This window comes from Epinephelus moara, chromosome 22, assembly GCF_006386435.1.
Source record: "Epinephelus moara isolate mb chromosome 22, YSFRI_EMoa_1.0, whole genome shotgun sequence".
NCBI classification, from domain to species: Eukaryota; Metazoa; Chordata; class Actinopteri; order Perciformes; family Serranidae; genus Epinephelus; species Epinephelus moara.
Genome location: NC_065527.1, coordinates 13740415 through 13753544, shown reverse-complemented (window position 1 = coordinate 13753544; position 13130 = coordinate 13740415). Strand labels below are relative to the sequence as shown.

At 41.0% G+C, this 13130-nt stretch overlaps 1 protein-coding gene across 5 annotated transcripts in view; it reads right to left on the bottom strand.

The window, feature by feature from the left end:
* The window catches only part of ppp1r9a (protein phosphatase 1, regulatory subunit 9A), a 67733-nt gene that overhangs the window by 31242 nt on the left and 23361 nt on the right, over positions 1 to 13130 (bottom strand). For all 5 annotated transcript variants that reach the window (XM_050035001.1, XM_050035000.1, XM_050035002.1 and 2 more), the window contains exons 3-5: positions 12887 to 13019; positions 10410 to 10530; positions 5559 to 5663 (exon numbers count right to left, since the gene is read on the bottom strand). In XM_050035001.1, coding sequence (XP_049890958.1) covers positions 5559 to 5663; positions 10410 to 10530; positions 12887 to 13019 — 359 coding nt within the window. The remainder of the gene's footprint in view (positions 1 to 5558; positions 5664 to 10409; positions 10531 to 12886; positions 13020 to 13130) is intronic.

The window sequence follows — 13130 nt, the reverse complement described above, 5'->3', positions numbered from 1 at the left end:
GCTCTTTCATATATTTCTAAAGGCGATGTAGAAAAGGCCTTACGCTTCAGCGGAGAGGCGTATTTGATCTACATGTGAAGGAACAACTGAAGGGCAGGACAGAGATAGAAAGTAAAAAAAAAAAAGAAAAAAGAAAAAGGGAAAGGGAGAGTGGCTAAGCTAAGTACTGTACTGGAACAAGCTTTTGGACAGCAGGGAGGTCTGAGGAGCAGCTGACCTGGAAACAGCCTTTCTCCTCACGCATGGGGAGCCTGTCTTGGTTCCTCCTTACCTCCCACTGCTCTGGGGCTGCCACACACAGTGCTGCTTCAGCTCAACTGCCAAAACCTTCACTATTGATCTCATTTACTCCAATTAATACAGACATGGCTCTTGTTTAACGTACAGTTTGGTGCAGGAAGTTGAAGGGATGGGTGAAAAAGGAGGCCCGGATGCAGGAAGGAAAGAAGACCGAAGTAATGCTGGGAGAACAGAATATGAGTCTTCCCCATTAGATAGCACTGGGCTGACAGGAATTTAAGGGTGTCAGTGCAGGTTCACACATATCAGATATGACATGAAGAGATTTTCTCTTTTGTTAATCTTTCTGTAGGTTGCTATGATAGTTAAAGAAGTATTATCACTGCTGGTCTTTTCCTTTTTCTTAAGAGATAGAAAATCTACAATCATCAGAATACCCTGCACCACACCGGACCAGTAAACACTCCTATTGGTTTAATGACAGGATGCGTTTTGACACAGGGAAAAATATGTCAGCCACCTAATAACAAACGTTTTTGAATTATAGTCAAACAATGAAAACATTTTAGGCAAGAATTCAGCAATGCAGTAAAAGCAATTTGGTTAAAATTTTATCAGCAATACTTTCTTTTATGGCACCTGTTTCCTGTTCACAAATTTAGTAATTCAATCAAAAAGTGCACTAAAATATGTTTTCAAATACAAGTTAGGCAAAAAATAGGCAATAGAGCAACAAAATCTTGGTTTAAAGTTGTCACATGATGCGAACCGTGTCATTCAGCGGGTCTGATCTGTGAGAGAAGCAGGGAGATCTGGGCGCTGGAAAGACAGAGGGAAGTTTACCATGGCCCATTAATACATTTAAACATCTCATGGTTGTACCATGCATCTCTAAGTTTTATTATAAGCGCAAAATCACTTACTAATCACTGCATTCTTTATGATTTGGTGGGTTGGATGTCATTGACCACTCGCCGACAACAGCACTGGTATACTCATATCTATAAAGCAATATTGGGCAAACTTTCGACCTATCTCTGCTCCCTTCTGTGTGTCAACTCTTGTAGTTACCAGCTACGCTCCTCCAAGTGGTTGCTTTTTAATGTTCCCCGGGTTTTAACAGATCTGGGGAAAACTGCATTTTCCTACTCTGCACCGTGGACAAGAAACAATCTTCAGAAAGATCTAAAATTAATAATACTTATATCCATCAATGAATTTAAGGGCATTATAAAGAATGTGGTGATGGAGACCTGGCTTGTTTTTCTTGAGAGGCCACTATGTTTGAATAGTTGTTAGTTTAATTGTGGATTTTTGTTTTATATGTTGATGCATGTAAATGTGTTTTGATTGGCTGCTACCCCAGCCAGGTCTCTCCTGTAAAAGAGAACATTTTCAACCTCAATGGGCTAAATAAATAAAATAAATATAAAATAAATTAAAGTATGATGATGGTTTTATTCTGTATTTCTTTTTATATTTTTTGACAAATCCCATTATAAGAAGTAAAGTCCTTCTGTCATCATTTATGACTCCGGTCTGTGGCACTCAGCCCCATTTGTTGCATTTGAGATGTAAAAAGAAAAAAATCCTGTTAATATATAGTTTCATTTTTCAAACTAGAATTACTGTTGGACAACCCTAAAACATAATATCTACAGCCATGGCTGTTGCCGCCGCAGAGACGTAAAGAAGACTTAGTAGATTCCTAAAACAGCTGGGCACTGTTTTTAGTAAATAAATGAGTAAGTAGTGCATTTGCTGGGGACTATTTTCAGCTGCGTACTAATACGCATTTGGTCCTACAGGAGTAGGATGCTGTATTTGCATGACTCTGAATAAATGACATCTCATTTATGTGCTTGTCATAGCTTTTGGACAACGATGGAGCTCTGCGACACAAAGGAACAAGCAGGTTCTGGGAAATTCTTATTTAGAAGAATCAATTACAGTGATTTTTGGTTGGATTTTTCTGGCATTTGTTGACAATAAAAGACAGATAGAATATTGCAAACCTTACTGTTTAAAACTGGAAAGGACAATCAACAGAAGGATTTGCATATAATTAAATTAAACGCATATTCGTGTCGCAAAATGTAACAGTGCTTGGCCTTTTAGGATTTCTAGATTACCATGTTATGGGGGTGTAAATCAAAGTTTTATCATGATACAAAACATTGATTCTTTGTAAGATATGACATTTGCACGCATCACTGCCACGATACAATTTTGATTCAGTTCAATTCAGGGTCCTGCGATCGACATGAGACGATAGCAGTGAATATCCTCTTTCTCTTTTTCTTGGCTGCTTGCCACTGTCTGCTGGGCGCTAGGCGGCTAGCGCTGTTTGACTGTTCAGAAAAGAGATGTGCGTGGGCGGATATGGTGACAGATGTGCCATGCAAATTTCAAAATAAAAACATATCTTATAGGTGACGATACCGATGTTTCACTCGATCGATTTAGATTGACGTATTGTTGCTCCCTATTATGTTATTATCACTCACACAATTAGTCTGAGTACCTATAGCCAACAAAGATGCATTAAACCATGTAAACTAAATTCAGATCCAAATTTAGCAGTGTCTTCCATATGTGTGACAAACCCATGCAGTCTATTTTTCATACCATCTTAACAAGTGCATATTTCTCTTGTGTTTCCCTACAGGTGATCTATATGACAGGGCCTTTAAAACTGTGTTTTACACTCTCACACTGGGGGGAACTTCTGACTTCAACCTGGAGGACAAGCTGCTGGAAGTCAGGGTTAAATATAGCTAAAATGGCAAATCTAGGACAGTTGGCCATAAAACCTCTGGTGATCAGACAGCGAGAGAAGGATTTACCGAGGAGGAGGAGTGAGTGGGTGAGACATGATGGAGGAAGACTGAAATAGTGAGAGAGCAGAGAGGGAGAGAAGATTGAAAATAGGTCTGATGATATGATGAGAAATAGCAGTGGGTGTAATTATCATCACAATTCGCTGTAAGATTGTCACAGTGGTGTATTGTCCATACGGTATAAGATCAGAAATCTTAACATGTTTGAGTAATTCATTGTAAGTCTAGATTAAAAGGCATATGGCACTATAAAGCTTTCTGCACTGCTCACTTTAAACTATTCATACTTGCTAGATAGATGGACAGGTGATAGATGGATCTTTTCAAGGTTGCCTCATCTATAGTGCCACATCCTGGTATGTGGAAAACCCCCATTGTCAATATTAGTTCAGCAAACAGCATCTTTCCAGTCGACAGTCTGTTCTGATACTGTTTGACATGTCTTTGTTCAGCTACCAGCTTTTCCCCGGGAACTGTACTCTCCACACACACATCTATCTTTCCACAACTCCCAGAGGGAACACAGTGACCAGAGGGGCTGGAAACCGCAGTGATGCTTTTGGATCATTTACCAGAAATATAACGGCTGTCCATGTGCGATGTGTGTGTATGGATGGATGTATGGATAGGTGGTACAATTCATTTAGACATACTGAAGCTTGATTTAGTAAACAAGACCTCCTGAGAATGCAAAGAGGTGAAAACAGCATAAAAGATGAGAGAGTAAAAAGAGGAGTAAGAAAGGATGACAAGAAATACTCAACAGCAGATGATGGTAAAACAGAAATAGAAAGGACAACAGTAAAACATACCACGCCACAAGAACCGATTGAAAGCGAAAGATGGCAGGCTAACAACACTGCCAAGGACAGCACTGGCTTTCCAAATCAAAGCCTTCCTGCCATGCTGTGTGTGTGTGTGTGTGTGTGTGCTGTCTGCTCCCCACTGCTCTAAGCGGACCCCTGCCAGAAACCGCTCGACTGTCAAACGTACCAGACTTTTGTCACATATTGTGTTCCCACATCTTCAACTATCTCAGATATGGTAATGGCGCAGAGGGGCCTGCCAAACAAAATCTCACCGAGCATGGCTGCTTAAGCGGCTGTTTTTGCAGCTTCTGCACCATGACAGCAGGACGAGCAGCATCCAGAGTCGTACCATGCAGGGGTAGTGAAAAGTGAAGGCTGTCCTCACTCACCATTGCTGTATTTAAAAGGAATTTTTAAGAGGCTTCGGTTTGTTAGTAATTATGTCTGATGCTGTACGAGGGTACGTCTGCTTCTTGGGGCTGATAGCTGCTTGACACACTTCTATAATCTTATGGTAATCCAAAGATCCTCATCAGCAAGTGAAAACGTACAAATCTTATGTGTGTATGCAATAAAAAAAAAACTAATAAAATTAAAAAATAAATATAAACAAGCACTAAATCTTATCTTCAAGATTAAACTGATGTTGCAAAACCATCATTTAACTTGTGTTCAATGTAATGGACCCTGTTCTGATTGATTTCTTGAATTAAATTTTACTATTTTAATAGTAATGGAGTCACTGACATCACTCTGTCCTCTTCCTGTGGAGTCCATGTTTAAAGTTTCTTAACTAAGTAGCAGTATTGTTTAAGTACTTTAAAGGGACAGTTAATATTTTTCCTCTTACCTGTAGTGCTTTTTATCAGTCTAGATTGTTTTGGTCCGCCGTATAGATGTCTGCCTTCTCTCAAATATAATGGAACTACTGCGAGCTCACCTAGCAGCTCGGAGCTAGCTAACGTTACAGCTCAGCTGAGGATGACGCCATTAATAGCCCCTTTTCCACCACAGGAACTTTTATCATTTACCCGTGATTTTGAAAAGCCTTGGCGCGTTTCCACCAAAATTACCCGGGTAAAAAACCTTCCCTCAACCCCAAACTTTCTCTGAAAAAAGTAACTAGTAGGGGGTAGGACTTTTTTAGATTACCCAGAATTCTTGAGGGGTGAGGCTGTGTGCTGAAGAACGCTGATTGGTGGAACACACATTTGCGCATTCCGCAACTTCCTGGCACAGGCAGCCGCTGAAAACTTTATTTCATTTCTACAAGCTTCACTTTGTTTGTGTTTTGATTAAGGATGGGTACCAAAACCCGGTACTAAATTAGCCCCAGAGCTAAATTATTAAATACCGTAGTACTGATAAGCGCTAACGGTATTGGTTCTTTTGTGCCGGCGCTGAACTCCTCCACATACACACATCCACACAGTCCAGTTGCCTACGATATTAGCACTTACGATTATCATGACCTGGATGACTGAGAATCTTCACCGACAAATAGCACTTAAAGTAAGAGGATTAATATGTATTTTTGATTTTAGGGTGAACTATCCCTTTAAGAAAACACAGGATCATAAGACCAATAATGGGACTAATTATTTGCTGTGATTAGCTTTGGTTTAAGTGTGTGTGTGTGTGTGTGTGTGTGTGTGTGTTCGGGCCATACCTGACCACCCCTGATGTGTTCCTGAGGACGGAGGCAGCAAAGCTCTGGGTGACGCCCACCAGACTGGTCCCATCCACCTCCACGATCTGGTCATTCACCTTGATCCTGACACACACACAGATGACAGCATCATTCAACACTTTGTGCAACAATTCTATGTCATGTGTCACTCTGTGTTCACGATCTGTGTGTGCATGTCAGCTGAAACACGGCTGATCCTGATTTAGCCCACACACAATGTCCCTGACTCATCTACAAAGACCCAGGAAAATTACATTATGACTAGTGCAGCAAAACTACGACAAAAGGAAAAAAGGGGACAAACAAACTGGCCTATCATGTATTTTCACATTATTTTCAAAATTGCAATCGTGCCAGACTTTCTTGCGGTCACAAATTTCCACTGCAATAGCTCCAGACTATTGTCTACCCAAGAGACAGAAGAGATGAAGCTCAAAACAAACTAAGAGGGCTAACGAGGACACAGAGGCCAGCTAGCCTTTCGCCCTGAGCCAAAACACAGCCGGAATTTCTGCTCTGCTCTGGATACGATGAGAGGTCAGCTAAGTTCTTGATCCAAAATGAAACTCCCGATGATCCACTTTTCGTGGCGGGGGAATAGTGAACAAATCACTTAAAAGAGACGTCCTTGTTAAATATTCAATGTAAACCACTTGGAAATCTGCATAAAAACCAGACTAAGAAGAATTCTGAATCTGTGCTTTGAATAATTTCTTTGACATGAATAAAACAAAAAATGTCTCTCGTTGTTTTTCAACAAAATACCATATTGTTCCAATATATCAACACATACATTATATTCTTCTACAACAAACCAGTTAGGTCTCCACTGTAGAGATTCTTCTCCTATTTGTTCCAAGTAATAACAGCATGCAAATACTCTTGTCCAATTATCACATTTATATGATATATAATGGTCCAATCAAACCAGCACAACTACTCTGGAGACTGGAGAGTGATCACACTCAGGATAAGTGAGAGGATAATGAGTTACTGTTTCATGAGTTGCATCCAGTTCTGCAGAGATCACTTAGCACGCACCATTACGGCTTCCATTTACCCTGAACCTCTAGACACACAAATCCTGCCTCACGCACCATTTCTAAATATAATCACGGTGCATTCAGACAAGGTGACTTTACAGTATTTGGTGCGAATGTTTATGAATGCTGGTATCTGAGCACCATGTTGCCACCAACCTGACTCCAAATTCAGTTTTTCTTCATTTCATTCAATTATTATGACAAAACAAAAAATCATTTTCTCTCATTAACGATTAACTTCAGTCAAGGTCTATATCTATTATTTTGACAGATATTGCGTTTTGAGTCAGGATTTTAAAGGGAATGGTCATTTTTATATGTTCTCTTACGTCTGGAGTAATATTTGTAGGTCAGGGCATCACTGCTGCACCACAATGCTTCATTTACAATGGTATGTTGTAACACATTTTACCTTCATCAAAAAATTGCAGCTCCTGTGATTTGGATAGTGCACCTGGCCATATTGCAATTTTGATTATATTTCGATTAACTGTGCAGCCTTGTGTCCTTCTGTCAGATCAGCTCTCTTCATTTAAAGCAACGCTTACCTTTCTGGAAATTTTACGCTTTTCTTTGTTTAGGTTAGGTGTATCTAACGTTACCTTGCCAACGCCTACGTCTATCGTAGACGTAATAGGACGTAATGGAGGAGGGGGGAGTAGGCCTTTGGAGGGAGGTGGAGTTGCAGGAGGAGTGCTGTGTGAAATGCAAGAAAGGTAAGAGTAGCTTTAAGGAGAATCCCCCCTGGACGGTCATGACAGTGAACCTGAAGGCTTGAATTAGTTTTTGTTTACTCCTCGTTATCAGCCTTTTGCTTTCTTGAGATCGTCACAAGAAGACAAGCATTGTTATCTCAAGGCGTAAAAAACAATTGCATGCAAGTCTATTTTCGGCCATTGTATAAGAGTACTGAAGTGAACTTGAGGGACACATAGGAGAGATTAATTAGGAGTGGTCACAGTCAGTGCAGCAGAAACTAAGATATCCTTTCTTTCAGTCCCTAGAATGGGTTAACCCTGCACCATCTCCTTCCTGCAAAGCTTCTGCAAATTGCAGTTGATTTTTTTTTTTTTTTACTTTCCCACAAAGTCAAGATCTAAATCAAGCAATGTCTTCTGATAGCTGCATCAACAACTGCAGTAACCACTGTCCTCTCGGCTCCTTTCGCAGTCTGTCACAACATCCAGCATTTAATATGACCGTGACACCAAACACATCAACCAGAGCTGTCGTATGGATGCATAGAGCCTGACAGGTAGACAGAGAGCGGGCTGGTTGTGTGCCAGTCAGCGGCTCAGACACTTATCTGACCTTCACGCCATCTAATGTCTCAATTTGGCTTTAGGTGGTCAAGGCTGTTTGACATACAGCTGCTGAGCAAAGGCGGCAGGAGGAAATGAAACTAACTGACAGCAGAGGAAGATTCATACGAATAAACCAAAACACACACACACACACACACCTTCATCTCATAACCTCCATCTCACCCCAGTGCACACACACCTAGGGTCATCTGTGCCAGACAATACAGTGAGCCACAGCCAAGCTCATCTATCTGTCTGCCCCTGAGTGTGTGTGTTTGTGTGTGCGTGCATGTGTGTGTCAGACCATTAAGTCCAACTCAGCGAGACAGAGACAGAGCCCTATAGCTGCAATGGGTAATGATGGAAGGAAATTACATTGTGGCCAGTGACTCCTCCCCTGAGTGTGTGTGAGAGTGAGATAGCACTTAAGGGGCGAATGAATGTGCACAAGTTATCCAGTATTTATTACTAATATCTCGAGTCTTTGGTTTATTGCTCTCATATTGTGATCAGGGTTTATTGTGAAATCCATCATGGGGACACAGGCAGAGCTGCAGACTCACAGTAAAGGATGATTCTGTTATGTAATGTTCACACACTACATTAAACTGACCTACACTATCAAGATATTTTTAAACAGACGTAAAGAGGAAGTATTTCTCCTCCATCGCCTGCTCTGTTTTTGGAAAGGTCAGCAGCAAATGGGATCTAAGCTGAAAGTGGCACAGCTGTAAATGGACCGTTGCACAGTAAGCACAGATCTTGTTGTGAGCAGTTTCATGTAGTTTCATTTTCTCTCACCCAACCGTATCACACTGCAGAAGGAAGAGTGCATCTACTGCTAGCTCACCTAGCACCACTGAGCTAGCTAATGTTACAGCTCAGCCAAGGAGGACGCCATTAATGTTTACACCTTACGCTGTCACGGGCACGAGCCTCTCACCCATGAGTAGATGCACGCCTCCTTCTGAGTGGTGATACGCAGGTGATTGTTCCATTACATCCAAGAGAAGGCAGACATCTCTACGGCCGACATCTCCAACACTCGGCAACTCACACCAAAACAATCTAGACTGACAAACAGCACTACAGCTAAGAGGGGAAACTATTCAAGATATTTTCTGCATTTATATCATATCGTCTTAACCACTGGGCCAGCAGGACACCCCTGTATGAATGTCATTGTGCGAGAATTGTGGTAGTCTGCATAAAAGTAAAAGACCTGGGGACAGACCGACATCGCCGTGCAGCTAGCGTGGCTGAAGAAATTTAAGCAAGCATAGTTTCTTACACTCTTTTAAGTGTGTGAGAATTATTAACAAAAAGGCAAACACCTTGGACAGATTGTGGAGAGCTGAGGAGCAGTGATACTCAAAGCTTTGTTCAGTTTAAATGAATGAGAAAAAGGATCAAATCCACAGGCTCAGAACTGAATTGAACTTGAGCTTTAGCACAGCCTTCCTCTGATCTTTTCAACTTTTCATACTTCTCCCAGTCACTGACGGGAATGAGACTTTTTGGAGTCGGTGAAACTGTCATCTTTTCTCACTTTTGAACAAGCCGTTTCTTTTCCTCACTTGTACTCCTCTCTCCCATCTCTCTGCCTGCTACATTTTAACTAATCTCGCTCTCATGTGTTCCTGAATGTGGCAGCCCTGGCTGTGGTATAAAAGAAAGAATTAATCCCCGAAGGAAACACACCTACCGCAAACAACCCCAGTGCACTTGGGTTCCCAGTGTGTATCGGGAGCTTACGGTGCTTACAGCTCTCATACTGCATGGAATGGAAGTGCCTATCTGTCTTTTAATCTGTTTATGGGGAACCTGAGCCACACATGCACACTAATAGGTAGAAGCTGCCGGTTTAGAGGCAGAAAACCACAGCTAGCCTGCTGGGAAGCTGTCATCTCTTCCTCTGTCGCCGGCTGAGTGCTTACTCTGCACTGTTCACGCTCTTAATGCACAAATACACACACAGTTTCTTCCTTGCAACAACAGCAACACACACACATCATCGACGGACATAGATAGAGACATATTGAATATGGAGGCCTACACAATAGAATAACTTCTGCAAACTTACACAGAAACAAGAAATATAATACACTCTAATGCCTCTGTCACACACACACACACACACCTATACACATACAGTTCTGTGGGAGACTTCATGCCCCAGACTGCGCCTCTCCCAGTGGATCTAATCCGAACCCCTGCTGCTAAATCTGACAGGGACAGAGTGTGACTGTGTGACTGTGTGTGTCTGTGTGTGTGTGAGTGTGTGTGGGTGAGAAGCTGTTGGGAAACGGAAACAAAATAGCTGATTAATTGTTGTGTATATTTTTGGACAATATGTGATAAGTGCATTTTTTGGTTCCTGTACACGCTGAGCTTTCACACCTTCTAATCTGCTTTGATGTGTTTTTCAGACTCACTTATCGCCCAGTAATATCTGTGATGTCCAATAGGAGAGCAGATCTCACCTGCTGTCTCTCTCAGCAGCCCCGCCCTCGATGACAGTCTTGACGAAGATGCCCAGTTTCTCCAGGCCTGCGTCAGCGCCGACACCCATCCCGATGATACTGATCCCCAGGCCGTCTTCATCTGGAAATATACACAACACGCAGTTAAAGTGTGCATGTTTGTGTCTTTAAGGGCCTTTCCTAATTTCCCATTGATGCACCCATCACACAGCTACCTGGGCTTCAAGTATCAGCCGATACTGAGTAGTGATCCAATGATATCTGTGATTGATTAATAAACTGTAAGCCTCACTGTGTGGAAGTGACCGAGATCATTGTTTTATCTGTGAGGCAACATCACGCTTCACTTAAACTTTGCATTCCTAACTTTGTAAAACAACGTGTAACAAATAAATACATAGATACACATGTAAAGAATTGAAATTTAATATTAAATAAATTGTGCATCTGCAATTTATCAAAAAATCTTTAAGATGAACAAGAATTAAAATGCAGCTACAAATTGGCTCAAAACATAAACAGGAATTACAATTCCAGTATAAAACAACACAACTGCAAAAAATGAAAATAAAGGGTGACGCAGTACATGCATTTGAGCTAAACAGAGCTAAACATAGAAGTGAATTGAATAGATTGGCCCCATTATCAGTATGTTCACATTAGAGGTGGGGGAAAAAAATAGATACAGTATAGTATCATGATGTTATGCATGGTATTACTGTATCGATTATTATATGAATTATTTGTAGCTACTGTAAATGTGAATTAAACTTTTGGTAGCCTTCTACAATAATAAAATCGATTGCTTTTTCAGTCCACGAAATACATTTTGCTGCAATAAATATGATTGAAATGAGATGAACAGACTGTCAAAACATATGTTGACAGAGTTTTCCTTTGAGGACATAATCTGCAGTTAAAAAATCCTAATAAATCAGAGTGTATCACAGTATACATTGTAGAAATACTCAGCATATCGCAAAACATTTAAAATCACAATAACATTGTATAGTGACTTAATTATCGTGATAACATGGTATCGTTGGTTATCTGCAGCCCTTGTTTACATGCACAAAATATTCCAGTTCCAAAAATATTCCTATGGAGTTGTTAACATGGCTGATGAAATTAATATTCCACTAAAATTCCTATTGACATGCAGCTGTGCATACTTCATTTACATGCCCTAACATGTCGTTTATGATGTCAAAATGTAGAAAAGTGGAACGGCGGGAGCTGCTTGTGCTATTTTGCTTCTTTGCATCAGCATAGAACTTTTTCTAAAGTTTTTCTCTAAGAACAAAGCCTCCCTCTTTCATTCCACCTTCTTGAAAAGGTTGGCATTGCGATATTTGTGCATATCTAAAAACCTGTTGATATCCCAGGTCTTTCATAATGTTTAAAAGTAGGTGTGGTGTGTTTCTCCTTCTGACAAGAAATATGGGCTTTTCTTCTGAGCGTGCATCTCTATCCCACAGTCTTTACAAACTACTGGCTAGTTGGTTTGTGTGCATTCATCAGTGACAACGCACAGAGCAATGTGCAATTGAGACACATATTCCAAATACACTGTATACATGTCCAAGGAATGTTCATTAAACCCCAAAAATACATAAGGACATTTGGAAAAGGCCTAATTTGGAATATCCAAACAGACTATACAGGTTATATGACCCATATCAAAGTCAAATTATTGTCGCATTTAGAATAACAGTGGAATATAGTATTGGATTGGCAAATCCCTGTTTCCATTGTGCTTGGCTCAAATCCAAAATGGCTCCAAATAAACTGACACCAGGTGGACTGAGGGATACATGGAAAAATGGTTGGGTGAATACACGCAAGGAGGAAAAACTGATGATTTATTAATGGAAAAGAGGAGGAGACTTTTACTATAGGCATGGTGGCCTTCACGTTAAAGGGAAATGCGCTGGATGGGAAATTCCCTTCCAGTGTAGCATCCGTCCGTCTCCATCCTGCATGAATAATTCAAGAGTTGTTGGGGTTACGTAACAGGGAGTGGATGGTGAAACCCTGTGATGTAAAATCATTCTATTTCAGGTCCGTGGCAACGTTGGATTTCAACACAGGAAAACCTCAACAGAAATAGACAAGTCCCCCTTTTTTTAGCTCATAATGGAGAATTAGGACAAACTGTGCACTACAGTGTCTTTGAAAGGATCTAAGGAGATTTCTAGTGTAACTTTTACATCAAAACACGATGCTGAAAAGCTGTAACTGTGTTTTTAAGGGGTTTAAAAAGAAGAAGCCTTCTTTGTTTTGGTTAGCCCTGAAGTCGAAATGATGGAGACACAGATAAAGTGATGAAAAAAACAACTTGGATAGAAAGACGGAAATAGAAATATCACACCTAAAAAAAAAAAAAGTGACATCCCATACGTGGGTGATTCTGTCTACTGGGTATAAATGACAGGATCCACCTCCTCATTTCAATGTTCTCAGATTTTCTTTCCCACCTTTCTCCAGCTCCACGGGGAAGAGCTCCAGTTTCTCCACCCTCTTCTCCAGCTCGTACTCTGCGGAGGAGGCCACAGGATCCACCTCTTCGTTGCGACGGTCATAGTCCTCGTTGGAGTAGGTGTTGAACACCTGGAGAGGGAGCACAAGAGTTAAAGGGATGTGGGCACAGGAAATCAAATATAGCAGTTGGTTCACACTGTAGAGATGGAAATAGTTCCACCATCTCAGCAGCATGATTCT